The sequence below is a fragment of the Phaethon aethereus genome, assembly GCF_964289735.1.
Source record: "Phaethon aethereus genome assembly, chromosome: 3".
Classification (NCBI taxonomy): domain Eukaryota; kingdom Metazoa; phylum Chordata; class Aves; order Phaethontiformes; family Phaethontidae; genus Phaethon; species Phaethon aethereus.
The window spans coordinates 106120008-106139096 of record NC_138576.1 but is presented as its reverse complement, the minus strand read 5'-3'; the positions used below and the strand labels follow the sequence as shown (position 1 = coordinate 106139096).

Sequence of the window (19089 nt, the reverse complement as noted above, 5' to 3'; positions counted from 1 at the left end):
GCTCTGAACATATGGCAGAGTATGTCCTCTCATTTACACTTAATACAACTAAAAATTAGCATCTTGAATTCATCTGGCATATACATCTGGATAGCTGTTGTGCAGCAAAGCAATACCAGAAACTAAAAATTTGCATAATTTATTGCAAATGGAAATCTTAGTTCTTTGCATTGCCATGTTGTGAAATTTGACATACCAAATGGAATTTCTTTTTTTGTTTTTTGGAGTTCTGTTTTGATGAAGAAATATGTTGCTGTGAAATTTGAGATAATGGGAAAAAGGCAATGCTTAAGAATGACTTGCAGATGTTGAGGGGCCAGATTAGGAAGAAGAGGAAACAAATCCTCACAGAGCTTGTCTCATCTTATAAAAAAATGTTTTGCTTCTTCATTTACAAATTGTTGTGTAAATGCCTTGTGTCCTGCTTCGGGAAATAGCTCTGCATTTCACAAATGGAAACTGAGGCACCAAAAGCAGAATTTATATGCAAAGACTACTTTACAGCCATGAATAACAGTATGTTCAAAAACTTTCCATTATGTCACATGAAAAACTGGAAACAGCCCCTAAAAAAACCAAGGCCTTACCTTACAACCTCAGAGCCTCCTTTAAATTGGTCATACAGAACTTCACAGAGAAAGGTAATGGCAAAATATACAGGAATAATTGTAGACATAATAGAAAATAGAATTTAAAATAAATAAAGCAAGTCTGATAAATGCTTGAGAGGATATTAATGGAAGTGAGTGTGTGTCTGGATACAGTAGAGGCTTCAGGTCTTCTGCCCAGTTTTCTGGGCAAATAATTAATGGTCTTAAACATGTGCTGCATGAAAACTGGATATGGCATTGTTGATTTACCACGAATTAGATAAATAAGGTGCTTTATGGTGTTACAGAAGAATCTATCTAAACCTTAGTTAAAAGTAAATCTGTATCAACATAAATCTGTATCATGTTAGATGTTGGAATTAATGATACTACCTGGGGAGCTGTAAATATTAACTATAGTAAGTGGTCACTCAATAACAAAGACTTCTAGCTTGCAGAAGCAAGCAAACTAGCAAAAAATGCACTTTTTGGTAAGCTCTGTGCTATAATTTGTGTATCCAGAGGATAGGCCTGGGAGAAAGCTGGTTATATCAGAATGAAAAAAGGAAATCAAGCAGACAGATGGTTGACTGAAGTTTTAGAAAACAGCAAGCAGAAAGACACCTAGTCCAGTAGTCTTACATGCCTGAAAATTTTAAATAACTTTTGATGTGTCTATGGAAGTTATGGGTTTGTCCATGAATCCGTCCCTGGAAAACTGGTGTAATCTCACAGTTCAAAGATCCCAGCTTCTAAAATAATTTGTGTACAAGCATTGCTGAAATACGGGAAGAACTTGTTGCAGTCTCAGATACCTAGTGATTTGTTGCACAGGTATCTGTGCAACATGAAATGTTGAAGGAATTGTGAAGTGGTCGTTATCCCTTATACATTTTGATCTGACGTTTGCAAGTTTTACTTAAGAGGCAGGCAGATGGCAACTAGCATTATGGTTGTCATTGTTACGTCTCAGAAATTAAGGCTGTTCCAGTCTGAAAATGATTTTCAGGGGCTTATCTATGGTGCAGGATATTTATTTCATTTAATGTGAAAGAAAACTGAGACACAACTGGGCTGGTGTTGGAAGTAGCTCTTGTAAATCATAGCACCATATGTATATATTGAATTTCTATGATTTTTCACATATTCCATGTAAGTGCCCAAGTGATTAGCCAGCCTGTTTTTTTTTCTTCTTCTTTTACTCCACTAAAACTGTTTGTTGTTTAACCTCAGGTGGCAACTAGGCACCACACAGCTGCTCGCTCACTCCTGCCATGGTGGGATGGGGGAAAGAATCATAAGCATAAAAGTGAGAAAACTTGTGGGTTGAGGTAAAGACAGTTTAACAGGTAAAGCAAAAGCCACACATGCAAGCAAAGCAAACCAAGGAATTAATTCACTGCTTCCCATGGGCAGGCAGGTGTTCAGCCATCTCCAGGAAAGCAGGGCTCCATCACATGTAACGGTTACTTGGGAAGACAAAACGCCATCACCCTGAAAGTCCCCCCCACTTTCTTCTTCCCCAGCTTTATATACTGAGCATGACACCATATGGTATGGGATATCCCTTTGGTTAATTGGGGTCAGCTGTCCTGGCTGTGTCCCCCTCCCAGCTTCTTGTGCACCCCCACCCTGCTCACTGGTGGGGTGGGGCGAGAAGCAGAAAAGGCCTTGACTCTGTGTCAGCACTGCTCAGCAGTAATGGAAACATCCCTGTTATCAACACTGTTTTCAAGCACAAATCCAAAACACAGCCCCATACTAGCTACTATGAAGAAAATTATCTATACCCCAGCCAAAACCAGTACACTATTATTAAATAATACATTAAATAAGAAATGTTTACATGGCACCGGGCCTTCTGGCAGCGGATGGAGTGCAACTGTCTCCAAGGGGCAAAAGGATTCTTGCTCATGAGCTGGCAGGCCTCATTGAGAGGGCTTTAAACTAGAATTGAAGGGGGAAGGGGATAAAACCAGGCTCACTAGAGGTGAGCCTAGGGGTAGCATGCTGGAGTTGGGGGTGAAATCAATAGCCCAGCTCAAGTGCATCTACACCAATGCAGGCAGCATGGGCAGCAAACAGGAGGAGCTGGAAGCCATTGTGGAGCGGGACAGCTATGATGTAGTTGCCATCACAGAAACATGGTGGGATGACTCTCATGACTGGAGTGCTGCAACGGATGGCTATAAGCTCTTCCAAAGGGATAAGCAAGGAAGGAGAGGTGGTAGGGTGGCTCTGTATGTTAGGGAGTGTTTTGACTGTATAGAAATCAATGATTGTGAAGACTAAGTTGAGTGCTTATGGGTAAGGATGAGGGGGAAGGCCAATGGGGCAGATATCGTGCTGGGAGTCTGTTATACACCACCGAACCAGGATGAAGAGGCAGATGAAGCATTCTATAACTGACTAGCAGAAGTCTCCCAATCGCTAGCCCTTGTTCTTGTAGGGGACTTCAGTCTACCGGACATCTGCTGGAGGTATAACATGGCAGAGAGGAAACAGTCTAGGAGGTTCCTGGAGTGTGTGGAGGATAACTTCCTGACACAGCTGGTGAGTGAGCCCACCAGGGGAAGTGCCTTGCTTGTCCTGCTGTTTACGAACAGGGAAGGACTGGTGGGAGATGTGATGGTCGGAGGCCGTCTTGGGCTTAGCGACCACGACATGATAGAATTCCCAGTTGTGAGTGAAGTAAGGAGAGGGGTCAGCAAAACCGCTGCCGTGGACTTCCGGAGGGCAGACTTTGGCCTGTTCAGGTCACTGGTTGAGAGAGTCCCTTGGGAGACAGTCCTGAAGGGCAAAAGGGTCCAAGAAGGCTGGACAGTCTTCAAGAAGGAAACCTTAAAGGTGCAGGAGCAGGCGATCCCCATGTGCCCTAAGAAGAGCTGTCAGGGAAGACGACCAACCTGGCTGAACAGGGAGATTTTGCTGGGACTTGGGGGGAAAAGAGGAGAGTTTATAACCTTTGGAAGAAGGGGAAGGCAACTCAAGAAGAGTACAAGGATCTCATTAGGTCAAGCAGGGACAAAATTAGAAAGGCAAAAGCCCACCTAGAGCTCAATCTGGCCACGATCGTAAAGGATAACAAAAAATGCTTCTACAAATATATTAACAACAAAAAGAGAGGCAAGGAGAGTCTCCATCCTTACTGGTGGGGAACGTTGTCACCAAGGATGAGGACAAAGTTGAGATACTTAATGCCTTCTTTGCCTTAGTCTTTAATAGCCAGTCCAGGTATCCGCAGGGTATTCAGCCCCCTGAGCTGGAAGACGGGGGTGGAGAGCACAATATATTCCTCATAATCCAGGAGGAAGCAGTTAAGGACCTGTTAAGCCACCTGGACACCCACGAGTCTATGGGGCCTGATGGGATCCACCCAAGAGTACCGAGAGAGCTGGCGGAGGAGCTTGCCAAGCCACTCTCCATCATTTATCAGCAGTTCTGGTTTACAGCGGGGGGTCTCAGAAGACCGGAGGCTTGCCAATGTGACACCCATCTACAAGAAAGGCTGGAAGGAGGATCCTGGGAACTACAGGCCTGTCAACCAGATCTCCGTACAGGGGAAGATCATGGAGCGGTTTGTCTTGAGAGTGCTCACGGGGCATGTGCAGGACAACCAAGGGATCAGGCCCAGCCAGCATGGGTTCATGAAAGGCAGGTCCTGCTTGACCAACCTGATCTCCTCCTATGACCGGGTGACCCACCTAGTGGATGAGGGAAAGACTGTGGACGTTGTCTACCTGGACTTTAGTAAAGCCTTTGACAGCGTCTCCCACAGCATTCTCCTGGAGAAACTGGCGGCTCGTGGCTTGGATGGGTTTACTCTTCACTGGGTAAAGAACTTGCTGGATGGCCGAGCCCAGAGAGTTCTGGTGAATGGCGTTAAATCCGGCTGGTGGCTGGTCACAAGCGGTGTTCCCCAGGACTCGGTTCTGGGGCTGATCTTGTTCAATATCTTTATTGATGATCTGGATGAGGGGATCGGTGCTCCCTCAGTAAGTTTGCAGAGGACACCAAGTTGGGTGGGAGTGTTGATCTGCTGGAGGGTAGGAGGGCTCTGCAGAGGGATCTGAACAGGCTGGATTGATGGACAGAGGTCAACTGTATGAGGTTTAATAAGGCCAAGTGCTGGGTCCTGCACTTGGGTCGCAACAACCCCATGCAAAGCTACAGGCTTGGGGAGGAGTGGCTGGAGAGCACGTGCCAGAACTCATCAGCTGCAAAACATACCTTCTCCCCCTCTTTTATTTTACAGAAATCCTATGGGGTTGGAGCCTAAATGAGAATTAGATGGAATGGATACCTGATTTGAAAATAGCTTTGAATTTTAATCCTGGAGAATTTAAGTGTGAATTAATGTACTGAGTGGGCTGATTGTCAGAATTAGTGTGGTTGCATGTGCTTTGAATTTGTTGGACTTGGTGTGGCTTCATATAACTTCACCAAAAAAATCATAAATGAAAGAGGAGTTACGTAGAAATATATCTTATGCTGTCTGATAACATCTCTGCCAGTGTTTGAGATCTCAGTTGTGTCCCATTATTGAATCTGGCATTTGGCGTGGTAGATCTTATGTTCTTTGCCAGTCAGGTTCTTTGTCAGTCATTTTGCCATTGCAAAGCAGCAATGTATCTTTTCTTAGAATGCTATTTGGCATACGGTATTTGTAAACCATCTGTTATGGCTGTGCTTAGTTTCTAAAATTAAGTTGCACCCTTTTAAGGTACATGGAGTGTTACAATGGAACCCAGAAGACACTTTTCATTTCTATTCTGTCTTCCATAGTCACTTGGAGTCGCTTAGAGTGTTCTAGCTTTTTTTTTTATAAATATAACCTGGCTTTTGGGTTTAAAAGCTCTTTGGTCCTTGGGGAGTTCACAAGAGACAGATATGGTTCAAAGCTCTGCTAACATGCGGTCTTCATAGTCAAATGCAGCAGTGAGGGTGCTAATGAAAAGCCATGGGGAAATTAAGACAACTGTCTTTGGAGCAGGGCTAAGCTACAGTGGAATAGACATTGCCTAGAAGCCATATTTATTTAGCTAATGAAGCTAAACGGAGTGAAAGAAACTGTCTATTTGGGTACAGACTGGGATCTTGTAGGAAGGAAAAAATAGTATGTGATTAACTCGTAGTATCGTCAACCCTTACAGGGCAGCATAACTAAATATGGTTGGGTGATACACCTAATGGAGTTTCTCAAAGACAACACAGCATTTCAAAATACTGGAGAAGGTGATGTTCTAATCTTGATATCATTTTAGCAGATTTTTAAATATATGTACTGTTAATGCCATGTATATTATAGAAGCATATATTATGTTTATTATATAAGACATATATTATACGTCTTATAGGTCTGTATGTACACTGGTTATTGCAGCTAAACTTTGACTGATGGGTGTGAGATGGGAACTCTTACACATGTTAGGAAAAGAAAGAGAGGAATAAGGTCTGCATAATATAACATCAAAAACAGAAAAAAGGATGCCACCCAGAGGCAAGCAGTGGGATATTTTAAAAGTGTTGGGAGTAGAAGGTTCTAGTTGATCATGACTTATTGCAAGTCTTAAAATATTGTTACTGTTGCTTTCTGAAGTATTTCTTTGAATATTTGTTGAGTGTTTCTTTAGAGGCACTGTCCTCAGCGTTCTTAGTGACTGATAAGGAACTTGGCACATAAAGGCTTAGGCTGAAGTCACTGGTGATCTTTCCATAAGTGTGCTGGATTCAGGAATTTTGAGAACCTACACTTTTAATAATGACTTTAGTTAAAAAATCGTGAATTCATTATTGGAAATAAGTTTTTAATCATAATTTTAGACTAATGAATTGGGCCAAGATGAGCTAGTTATTTTGACCATCTGGCTCCAAGGTAATGCTTTCTCAGGAAACTGTTTTCACAGAAGGTGAGTGGTTCAGATACTATATATCAAGAGGACATGTTTATTATTGTCCATAGGGAAAGCCATATATTTAACATGTTTTCTGAAGGGCCTAGATGTAACTGAGAATAAGGACATCTGCATGTTTGTGGGTTTTATGGCTATGGAGAAAGGCTTGTTTTGTCAAGAATTAACGTTCTTGAACGTTCTAAAATGTTCAACATTTTCAACCTTTGAAAATCTCAATAACTACGCTTTGGGCGATTGCAGAGTTTACATTTGGTGAGTGAAGACCTGAGGATTGCCATATGTACATCAAGGTGCTACCAAGAATGAAAGTTAAACACAGCAGGTCTGAAAGTTAAATGCAGTTCTTAACCTAATAAAGGTATGACAAACTTCAGCAGGTTGAGGATGAGGTGGGGGTCCAGTGCACATTTTGAATGCATACGGGTGCGTCAACTGCTAGAACACCAGTTGTTTCACAGTCATTGTCAACTTCTGAATGACTACTTGTTTTGCTGAGGCTTTTAAAAAATTTTGTCAATGTTTTAAAAGCCATAGAACAAGGGAGATGGTAGTTCAAAGAGACTCCATGCTATGCAATCAAATGCCATCTTTTTCTCTCTTACTCTTTAGTGGTTGTGTGTCATTTAACAATAGGTGCAAGCACAGGTGTGTATGAGTAACTGATCTAAGATTAAATCTGAAATGAAATGATGAATGCTTTCAGCAGCTATGTGGCTGGCCGTGCACAAATGGAAATTTGGGGCTGGCAGGTTTGTAGCTATTCCTGTACTGTTTTCCGTTCAGGAATGATGTATTTCCGCAGACATGCTGTGAGGAGGAAGCTGCATCAGTGGGATGGTTTGGCTGGGAGCTCGGGTTTCTTTCTTGCACTTCCCAAGTCGTGCAATGCCTCAATGAACACTCTTGTCTCGTGTTGCTGATGCTGTGTAATGCTGATTTTTCTCAATGTAGTGACAAAGGGAGTGACTAGGGAGAGGAAAGATGGATGGGAATGAGGGAAGGACTTGAATAGGTTTAAGGTGTGAAACTTGTGTAACAGCTGTGGTGAAGGCATTGTCCTTGGTGTACTAAAAATGGGCTAATCACGATTAGGCAGTGATTCTTCTGATAAACTGCTGTGGTTTAACCCCAGCCAGCAACTAAGCACCACACAGCCACTCGCTCACTACCCCTGCAGTGGAATGGGGGAGAGAATCAGAAGAGTAAAAGTCAGAAAACTTGTGTGTTGAGGTAAAGACAGTTTAATAGGTAAGGCAAAAGCGATGTGCACGAGCAAGCAAAGAAGAACAAGGAGTTCATTCACTACTTCCCGTGGGCAGGCAGGTGTTCAGCCATCTCCAGGGAAGCAGGGCTCCATCACGCTTAACGATTACTTGGGAAGACAAAACACCATCAGTCCAAACATCCTCCCCTTCCTTCTTCTTCCACAGCTTTATGTGCTGAGCATGACATCATATGGTATGGGATATCCCTTTGGCCAGTTGGGGTCAGCTGTCCTGGCTGTGTCCCCTCTCAGCTTCTTGTGCACCCCCACCCTGCTCGCTGGTGGGGTGGGTGAGAACCAGAAAAGGCCTTGACTCTGTGTCAGCACTGCTCAGCAGTAACAGAAACATCCCCGTGTTATCAACACTGTTTTCAGCCCAAATCCAAAACACAGCCCCATAGTATTACTATGAAGAAAATTAACTCTACCCCAGCCACAACGAGCACACAAAGATCAGAGTTCAAGGTCTCAAGTGAAGCCCTGCTGATTTTCATCCTGAAACCTCATTTTTCTCTTACTGTGGTGGTGTGGTTTTTTACTTTGTTTTTAACATTTCAAAAAGGTGCAGTGGATATTGTTGTCTTACCTTTTACTGTTAATTTTGTTTATTAAAACTGAATTTCAGCAGATGACTTCTTGTTCTTTCATTTTCCCTCCTGAGTTGCTTTTTTTTGTGACTGCTCTGCAATTATTAGACTATCTTAAACTTATGTTTTCTAATCCAGTTTCTCATTTTATAGGCAGTTGGTGCTTTCCCAGCTTCAGCTGTGAGTGAAACAGTTTAGGAAACTATACTGAAGTTTCGAATGATCAACGTATAGGTGATGTTGGCACAGTGGGCCTAAATAATTTTAAGTGCTTGGAATAGTAGACATGAAGAAAGATGAGCACACTTCTGAAACTTAAGAAGAAAGAAGTTACCCAAATACTTTACAGAAGGCAATTTATTTTGAAGCATTTAAATTCCTTCTGAAAGATGGAAATTATAATTGCAATATATTTTGTTTCTTAGATCCAGCAAGGCACCAGTATTTTGGGAATGGACTTTTTGTAATGCCAGTTAAATTAAAAACATTCTTCTAAACAAACACCTCTCCAGTGCCAACATGTACAATTCGTTGAGCCAAATTAATAAAAACTGGTTGGATTGTTTACCATAAAGAGAATATATTTGTCCAAAATGCAATCCATTCATTGACTTTAAGAAATCAAATTTGTTTTCAGTTCTTGATGAACCACTAGGCACAGTAAATTTTCTTCTTGAGGTTTTGTAGAGTCTGTTATGAACTGAAGATTATTCCAACTTCACATTCTTCACAAAGCTCTATTTAGAAGGTAATATTGTGAGTTCATTCAAATAAAAAATGACCTGCAGTGCTCCTGGACCACGTAAAAAATATTTTTACTGATTTGGATTTAAGCTAATTAAGTACTTCAATATCATTAGTCTTTGTATCTAATAATTTGAAAAGAATTGAAGAAAACAAGATAGTTTGTTTAGGTGTTTATTTAAACAATGTATCTGGTATCCTAGTATTGTATTGGTGTCACGTTTAAAATATAACCTGACGTAACTGAATATGTGTAGAGATTTGTGGGTTTTGTTTAAAATGTCTTTCTTGAAAATTTCATGAGATAAATGCATATTAAGAAGATATTTCAGATACCCTGTACAACATTGTGTATTTGGCCACAGGAGGTCAAATAGTAACTGTACAAACTACAGTTGCTACAATTCTACAAACAAATGGATGCATTAGGTGAATGTCTTCTGTGCGTCAAACACAGTAGGCACCATTTTATATCTTTAGAGGTTTACCTAAATGTGAATCTCAGGATGTTAGCCTGTGTTGAGTATCTAAATACTTAAACTTTTATTCTTCTGCCCACCTTCCTTGATTTTAATCTGTTGTTAAATTAACTTAACAAAATTATTTTAAAATCTTTTTATTTCCCTATATACTGTCTCACTTCTTGTCTAAAACCAATATTTTTAATATTTAAATGAGGAAAAACACATAGAACAAAACATGACTATAGACAGTGCAACGGTATTCTGGTAAGGTAAAGAAATATTTTTTCTTTTTTTTAAATTTTATTTCAGTGCGATCGCTGTTTGCCGTTGTACAACGACAAGCCTTTTCGTCCAGGTGACCAAGTTCTTGCCTATAATTGCAAACCTTGTCAATGTTACAGCCATGCAGTGAGTTGCCACTATGACTTGGCAGTGGACCCTTTTCCTCAGGAACACTACAGAGGCAGTGGTGGAGTGTGTGATAACTGTCAACACAACACAGCCGGTAAGTCATGTGACAGAGAATGGACTGCTTGTTTTGCAGTCACTTCTTGGATAAGTCTTGCTGAAATTAGTAATGCTCAATGGCTGACATTCCAGTAAATCCTCATGTATATGTATTTTGAAACTATCCAGATAGTGCGATATTTACAATTATGTCAATACTTAAGCTACAGGAAAATACTGCTAAAATTTGATCCAATCTCGTGCAAAATATGCTCTAACAGATAATTAGAATGTATAGTTTCAAAGCTGTTGTGCTAGAGCATTTAAATCCAGAATATGAAGTCTTTCTAATTGAAACTGTTTAACAGATAACATATTAAAACCGTTTTCAAATTTTGCTCTAATGTCAGTTTCTTGCTTATTGAGTAAAGGTTCTATTCTGTGTAAGTAGTATATGTGAATACTTTTTTTTAACAGTTCTATTTCAGTTTTCCTGGCTTTGTCTAGTAAAAGGAAAAAAAGAAAGTTTCAGGTTCAATGACAATTTTTCCAAAAAATGTATAGGCATTTGCATGGCACAGCTTTTATATAAGTGTGGTATTATATAACAGATGGAAGTTTAATGGAGTAAAACATAGTTTGTAACAGGTTCATTGTTTCATATGCTCTGGATCACTAAATTGGCAGGTAGAGATGAAAGGTGCATTAAAATGGACGTCCTGAAAATTATAGAATTCTCTCAAAGGAATAGAGTCTTTAATTTTGAATTATACAGCTAATTTTAATGAATTGGAAGCCATAATGCATAACCTTTCTTTCATGCAGGAAGGAACTGTGAGCTGTGCAAGGATTTCCATTACAGACAAGCAGGTGCAGATCTTTCAGCCATTGACGTTTGCAAACCCTGTGACTGCTATGCAACAGGCACCAAAAATAAGAGCCTCCTGTGTGATAATGTAAGTAGCTTTGATACAGAAAGAAGACAAAACATTTTAATTAGCTGGATAGACAGCATAAGATTTTACAAGTGCATTTAGATGGTAGCTGCTTCATAAAAAATGCTTAAGTTCAGCCTTTTCGAAATGGTAACTGACTTACATTGGAGACTGAAAGCTGAGAAAACACAGAAAGCAATTTAAGACGTACTGTTGAAGAATTCTTCATCCTTATCAGCAACAGACATAAAAGATGCTGTAGGAATTTTCAGAAGTGAACAGTAGTTTTGGGATACTAACAGGTAGCTGTGCACTCAGTAATGTTAAAACATCCAGATTTTGAGTGTTTTTGAAGGTCTTGATACTGTCTTAAAGTTCCTAACAGATTTTGAAAATTCAGGCAATAAGCTGAGCCTGAAACTGAACTAAATTTAAGCTAGTATTCCCTGTAAGAAGGCAAGGGTTGAACTCCCTTTTAATTCATAAAGTCCATTTAAAAACAAAACAAAAACCACAAAGTGATGCTGAAAAGAGAACACCATTAGCTAGACATGTAGTCCAATAACAAATCTATCTGTAACTTTCAAAATATGCATATCAGAAAAAAAGCAGGAGAAGTGACTGAAGTCTTGAACATATATTAAAGATATATTGTGGTTCATGTTCTACTCAGATGAGTCCTGTCCATTGCCAAAATCCAAATTTTGTTAGGAATAGGGAAGAAATAGCTTCTTTGTCTGAAAGGTATTTTAAAAACATTTTAAAGATAGAACATATTCTTCAGGGAATTGAGAAGCTTGAATTTCTTCAGCTTGACACATTTCCTGTCTCTTCTTTTTTCCAAATGTTTTTCATAACATAATCACTAGCATTTTTCATATGATGTCTCTTGTTATTGCATTTTATTTAACAGTAAGCTCTTGTGGATCATGTTGTATTTTCATCCTTGGTACTATAGTGGTACAAATACACGCTCACTTTGACTCAGCGCACCTTCACAAGACTTGTGCATCAATGCAATTACTGCAAATTTAGCACAATGTGTTTTATAAAATAATTCCTGGTAGTACAAATAAAAATTAATTTAGAATTTTCTGTCTTTTGAAGATAACACTTTTTGCCAGGATCACAGAAATGAAAAAACCTTGAAAAACACAGGTATCATGTTAGGACTATTTTTTAATGTATAGGAAAAATGAAAGCAAATGCTGATTTGCGTGTCCGTGGTTTCTGGTGAAATGTTAACCTAAAATGAGTTTAGCTGTGATTAATAATCAGAGAAAAAGTAGTTTACAGGAATCACTGATTTCATGGAAAAATATACAAGAGTGTTGATGAAGCTTGACTGTGAAAGTGTGAACGGGGAGATAAAATGCGAAAAAAGGGGGAGACTGTATTGCTCAATAAAGCATCAGTTGACTGCTGCAGTAGAAGTAGAGCAGGAAGAAATGATTGAGGCATTAATGCATAGATTAATAAGTCTGGGGACTAAAGGCTGAAATGAATTACATGAAATAAGAAGGCATCATTGAAGTAAGCGTTTCCAAATTTGACCTGTGAAAGATGGAATTGTAAGGAATAAGGACCCTACTCATGAAAATTAATTGTCACATCACAATGATAATTTTCAAGGAAATATGCCAAAAATGGGGCAGAATACACTTTTAATTTACCATTTTCTGCAGTTCATCAAGATTTTTTCTTTTTGCAAAGTGCCAGTTGTGTCCCTAAGTTCCACGAGGTTCAGAGTTCCAAAACTAATCCATTGAATCACAAATTAATCTACTGTATCACACAAAGAATATTTACTCATCAAAGGGAGTATTATTAATGTAGATAGTTTACAGAATGGGTAGAAGAGTTTACTGTAACATGGTTACTCCCCTCTTAGTTCTTGGGACTGATCATGAAAACTTTATGCCTGTTCTGTTCACCTATTTCACTTTACCCTTGGTGAGAAACACATGTAGAAGAGTAGTGTTCCTCACCTGCGTACATTCTCAATTTTCGTACATCTGTAGATCACGTCCACTTACAAATCAATGTGTAACTTAATTTGTACTTTAAAGTGTGAACTAACATATTAAAAACTTCAAAATTATAACTTTATGGCTTATACTAATGAGTGGGATTTTAGAAGAGTGGTTGGTGTAGCAGCGTGTTCATGAACAGTTCATTAGACCTTTTTTTGCAGAGAGAGGTCTTCCCTTTAGACTGGTGGGTACAAGAGAGAGAATTGCTACAGCCTCATAAAATTTGTCTATTTTCTGTGCTGGTTATTGACATCGGTGTAGAAAAGATACACATTGGTCACATCTACTTTGCATACATTTTCCACAAAATATTTCAAACAATCATTAACTCCAGATGAATTATTTGAGGTGCCTGAGTTTTATGAGAGTGAAAGAAGAATTGGCTGCCTTCTTCCCTTTTCCCTAACCATTCACACATGAGAAAGTTGACAGAATACTGCTGATGTGATCATTCTTGCTCTGTATGGAGAGCTGGAGATTAATTTCTTCTGGCCCCTTATACCACAATCCTTGACTCATTTTCCTGGGCTGCTTTTTACCTACACTGCTCTACAAATGCTTACATATTCAATCAGGCACAGCAGTTTGTAGTACTTTCATGATTCTATTATAATATGCCATATCTAGAGACATGAAAAAAAGCCCTCTTTCCCAAGGCGTTTGTTTCTAGGCGAAGCTGAAAGTGCTGCTATTGCTTTTACCTCATCTTTGGAAGTACCATTCTGGTGTCAGTGAAGTTAGGCATCTATCTTTACTGAGCTTTTGCTGATTTTTAAAAATCTATTCTTAACATGCAAATAAATATGTATCATATACTTATTGGTGCAAAGAAACTGTACTTTACTGCAGAGGATATTGTTCAGAGTTGCCAAGACTTAATTGCCTTCTGTCAAGGTGGCAGCTGTATTGTTTTGTGATGCAAGAAAAGTCTTTTTAAGGCATGAAGATGAACAAAACGCTAGTTACTGTTTTCTCTCAGGAGTCAAATGAAAACGTAGATTCCAGTGCTACCAAGTAAGCTTTTGAACAGGCTTTAGTTTTCACCTTTCTGTACACTCCCTAAATATTGCTCTCTTGAATTTCTTCATTTTTTTCCCTCAGAAATTTGAATGTATCATTTAATTTTTTCAATAAATAATGGAAAAGCTAGCTAATAGCTGTGCATGTATATGTATTTTAAACCAAAGTAGCATCTTTATTTCTGATAATTTTGTTTCTGAGTTGATAGTGTTTTTTGATCTAAAATTAGAATGAGCATTCCTCTGTTCTCATTCTTCTACTTACACAGTTTTCCACCCATTTATTGTGATTGACAATAAATAAATAACTGGAATATGTGTTACAAGGGAAAGAACATAGGTAAAGCAGTTAATTAAGGGCATTTCAGTCAACAGATATATCAAATAGAATAAGGAATATGAGGGTTGCAAACATGTCAATGAAAAGCTCATGTGCATAGTGGAGTTCATAAAAAAATTCAAGTTATAAAACACTGAGTATTTTGAATCCTGGATTTCCCTTCATGGAAGGCTTTTACTCTTACTGATAAAATGAAGGAAAATGCGCTTTTAACGTTGAATAATTCCACAGCTTCATTTCTGATGGTTTTTGTACCATGGAAATGCTGATTTTCTGTGATAGTTTGTCAAGTTGTTTTGGGGATTTTGCCCATTCCCACCCTTTGCAGTGTCCTGGGAAGACGGTAAACACCTCATTTTGCATTTCGAGCAGACGTAGTAGAAAGCTACTGACTTTTGAAAGTCATCATATGCGATGACAAGAAGAGATAGCAGGGGAGTGAAAAGGAACTTCACTGTTGCTGCTTATTCAATTTTCAGTTCCCAGAGCTGATGTTCTGAGAATACTCTCAGGTATTTGGTGGTCAGACCATTAACCTATGTGTATGAGCCAGCACACCTTACAGTTGTCATTTCCTAAACTGAAGAGAAGGAAAAAAAAAGTCCTCAACCTTCTTTCTCCCCCTTCTCACTTCCTAAGATTACAGTCAACTGGGTGCTGGGGTCCTTTGCAGATTTGCATCAAGAAAGAAGGTAGCGAGAAGTGTATGATGAGCATTTATATCAAAAAGGCAGAACATCGAGATCAGTGCCAATCAATTGCAAAGCCAGCAATGGAAGGATGAACAGAAAGAATTTAATGCAGGAACTAAATATACCAATAGGTCTTAAAATGTCAGTTTTAGGGCACTGACAGCTGGTCAAGGGAAGGTGCTTCATTCCAGATACAGAGTAGATAACTGAAATTAGTAATGACTCAGCCAACCGTAAAAGGTGTTTTTGTCATGTGTTTTTGGCTTCAAAACCAGAAGTTAACTTTGCTAAAAGAAACTTAGGAAGTGTCAGCTTTATTTTTTTATTTAGTAATATAAAGCTACATCTCGTACTTATTCTCCAGAATTGGAGAGACACTGTGATTGCATGTCTGGCAATATGTTTCTTCTATTACAGAAATGAAAGAATACCTATTTGAAATTATTGGGGTAACGAAGGAGAAAAAGATAGTTTTAACTTTCAGAAAGGTTTAGGTTAGCTATTTTTTTCAGCAAATTCCATTGTATATGTTATGAATAGATATGGTCAACGAGACTTTAAGTATTCAGAATATGTATTTCTGAGACCATATGTATGTCATCTACTAGATGAGCGCTATGGCTAAATAGTTTGCTGTACCCTAAACAATAATTAAGACAATTCTTTGGAATATGTCTCCCTTTGTCCTGGGTACTTAAATCTCTTAAATCCATATATTAGTTTAGTAACTGGACATTGGGGGGGGTTCTTGAACAGGCTACTCTTTGAATTTGTGATTCTAGATATGATGAGTTAGTGTCCCCTAAATAGAGTGGTATCACTACAGTGTAAAGCAGTGTGGACTGCTTGATATATCTAAAATTCAGAAATCTCAAATAGTCTGCCTCCTGATTAAGGACAACGATGCTGCAGCTTTGATTTGTGCAGGAGGAAATTGTTTGCATACTTTTTATAACCATTTACACTCAAGGATATGGGACTAATGTGTATTTCGTACGTAAATTATAAATGACACAAGGGATATATGCTAACTCAGCATCAGTGATTTTTCTGTATCAAATAACAATTGTAATTATGAGGTCCCAAGATACACAACCACTTGGTAGTAATGCTCAGATAGACTCATTTCTGTAGTGAACAATCTAGACAGATATTTTCCATAAGTGATTTAATATAAAGACGGTCATATTAATAGACAGGGTGTTTCTGCCTGCTTACTGTTTGGATCAGAACCAGGCCTGTCAGGCATAAGCAACAGGAGAACAGATTGCTTTCTGCTCTTCCTCGGTACCAGGAAAGATTATGGAGCGGTTCATCTTGAGGGTGCTCACAGGGCATGTGAAGGACAACCAAGGGATCAGGCCCAGCCAGCATGGGTTCATGAAAGGCAGGTCCTTCTTGACCAACCTGATCTCCTTCTATGACCAGGTGACCTGCCTAGTGGATAAAGGAAAGGCTATGGATGTTGTCTACCTGGACTTTAGTAAAGCCTTTGACAGCGTCTCCCACAGCATTCTCCTGAAGAAACGGGTGGCTCGTGGCTTGGACGGGTTTACTCTTCGCTGGGTGAGGAACTGGCTGGATGGCCGAGCCCAGAGAGTTGTGGTGAACGGTGTTAAATCCGGCTCCATCGCAGCTGTTCACAAGCGGTGTTCCCCAGGGCTCGGTTCTGGGGCCGGTCTTGTTCAATATCTTTATTGATGTTCTGGATGAGAGCATTGAGTGCTCCCTCAGTAAGTTTGCAGATGACACCAAGTTGGGTGGGAGTGTTGATCTGCTGGAGGGTAGGAGGGCTCTGCAGGGGGATCTGAACAGGCTGGATTGATCAACTGAGGCCAACTGTATGAGGTTCAACAAGGCCAAGTGCAGGGTCCTGCCCTTTGGCCACAACAACCCCATGCAAGGCTACAGGCTTGGGGAGGAGTGGCTGGAGAGCTGCCTGGCGGAAAGGGCCCTGGGGGTGCTGGTTGACAGCTGGCTGAACATGAGCTGGCAGTGTGCCCAGGTGGCCAAAAAGGCCAACAGCGTTCTGGCCTGTATCAGAAGTAGTGTGGGCAGCAGGAGCAGGGAGGTGAGAGAGGAGACGTGGCTGCAGGGCAAGTCCAAGGGATCCTACCAGGAGGCAGGGGACAGGCGCAACTGCAGCATAGCCCAAGCAAGGTGTGGGTGCCCAGACTGGAGCTTACCTGGAGCTCCTGGGCTGTGGGCAGAGGGTGTGGATGAAGGCCCCAGGTGAGGCTGCTCAGGGCCATTAAGGCTGCTTGGTGCCATCAGGGCTGTGACAGTGCTGCCGTGTGTCCTGTGCTGGGGTGGTCTGTGAGGCTTGTAAGCATATTCTCTTTTCTCTCTTCAGAGTATGCTACTGAAAATATCGAAGAGCTTAGCATCCAGGGCAGGAAATTAGAGCCCTACAATCCTTCCCAGTTTTACAAGGACTTTTGACGACTTTTTCCCTCCCTCCATCTACCAGTTTTATCTGGGCCATATTTCTCAACTTTTTCTCTAAAATTCTGCACAGCTACTTGAAGCGTATGCAGTATATGAAGGATAAAAACTCTAATGTGGTGTGCATTACAGTGGCATATTTCCCTTAGCTGATACTCATGTATCTTACAGTGCTTACTATAGAAGGCAGGGTTAAAGTGGTGTTATATAAATGAATTTGTTATTCTGTGTTTCTGAGCCTAAATTTCAATAGGTATCTTTCATCTTCATGTTCTATATTGACAGAAAACAGCTGAAGAAGCAGAAAGGAAAGGTTTCTAGACACTTACAGCTAAGTCAAAAACAAAATAGTGATTTGTGAACACAATCAAAGGCTCCTTTTAGTCTTGTCTATAGAATGTCTTTTTTTCTTTTTGACTCTTTTCCCCAAGATTTTGAAATCAGTGTTATGGAAGAATGTCAGTGGATTATTTACAGATTCTCTAGTCTGGTACGTGGAAACTTATTTTTAGACCTGTTAAGAAGCAATCTGATAAGCCTTCCTTTCTAACAAAAACTTGAGTTTCCTATACCTTCCTGTAACTGCTATGAAAGACTTTCACTCTTTTTATAACCAGGAAACCAGTTGCCACTTGTATTGGTTACAGATGGAAAACTCTTCTCTACGTGACAGGCAAGGTAGGAGGACGTTTATATAGGGAGATCTCCAAATGGTTTAAATGGCTGGTTCCTGGAGAAAATTTGAATTATATTCTTCAGTTGGCCAGTTATTTCTCCCTCATTCTGAAGTGTTATATTTATTCTTCTGGCATAATTTTTCACTCTATTAAGAGAAAGTTTTGGGACATACATTTTCTGCAGCTGAATGGGGCGGAAATTACTGCTTCTTGTAATAGCTTGACACTTAAATTTATGCTGAAGATACTGGTGCTCTTTCCTTCTCTTAGCATGCAGTAATCTACACATTTCACTTGTTGCATCTGGAAAAGGCTACCATTTGTTCATGATTAGACTTGGTTTTCCATGTATTTATGACAAGAACAGCCATACAGGATGAAATGAGACTTTCACCTAGCACAGCATCCTCTCTGATAGTTACTAGGAGCTGGTGTTAAGAAGCACGATCCTTCTGTGGTATACTTTTCTAGTTTCCAGTTATTTATGGTTTTGGGACTACCTGAGCCAAACTCAGGGATTTCATCTGAGTTGTCATGTTTGGTGTCCACATATGGAGTTAATCTAATTTTTTAATGCACTTCAAAACAAAAAAATAATTTTTTCTTTCTTTTAAGTTTGCTTGCTGATAATTTTCTAGATATTCTCTCCTTCATTATTTTATAGGCATGTATTCCCTTCATCTTACTCATCTCTTTCCAAATGGAAAAGTATTTTTTTTGTCTCTTTTCATTTGTATCTTTACTTATTCTACTCACTCTGCGACCTCTTTTATTTTAGAGAGGGTAACCAGATACACATACTGTGCAAAATGTTGATACACAATGGATTTTTATGATAGAATGAAATTTTCTGTATAATTTTCAGTTCTTTTCCTAATAATTCTGGTATTGCTATTGCCTTTTTAACTGCCTCAGAGCTTTCAAATGATTTTAGGGG

General features: G+C 39.6%; 1 protein-coding gene across 1 annotated transcript in view; it reads left to right on the top strand.

Annotated features, from left to right (window-relative positions):
* USH2A (usherin) overlaps positions 1–19089 on the top strand; it is a gene marked incomplete at its 3' end in the record, with an annotated part of 396540 nt that overhangs the window by 49502 nt on the left and 327949 nt on the right. The window contains exons 9-10 of the mRNA XM_081997162.1: positions 9874–10069; positions 10837–10967. Of these exons, the coding sequence (XP_081853288.1) occupies positions 9874–10069; positions 10837–10967 (327 nt within the window). The remainder of the gene's footprint in view (positions 1–9873; positions 10070–10836; positions 10968–19089) is intronic.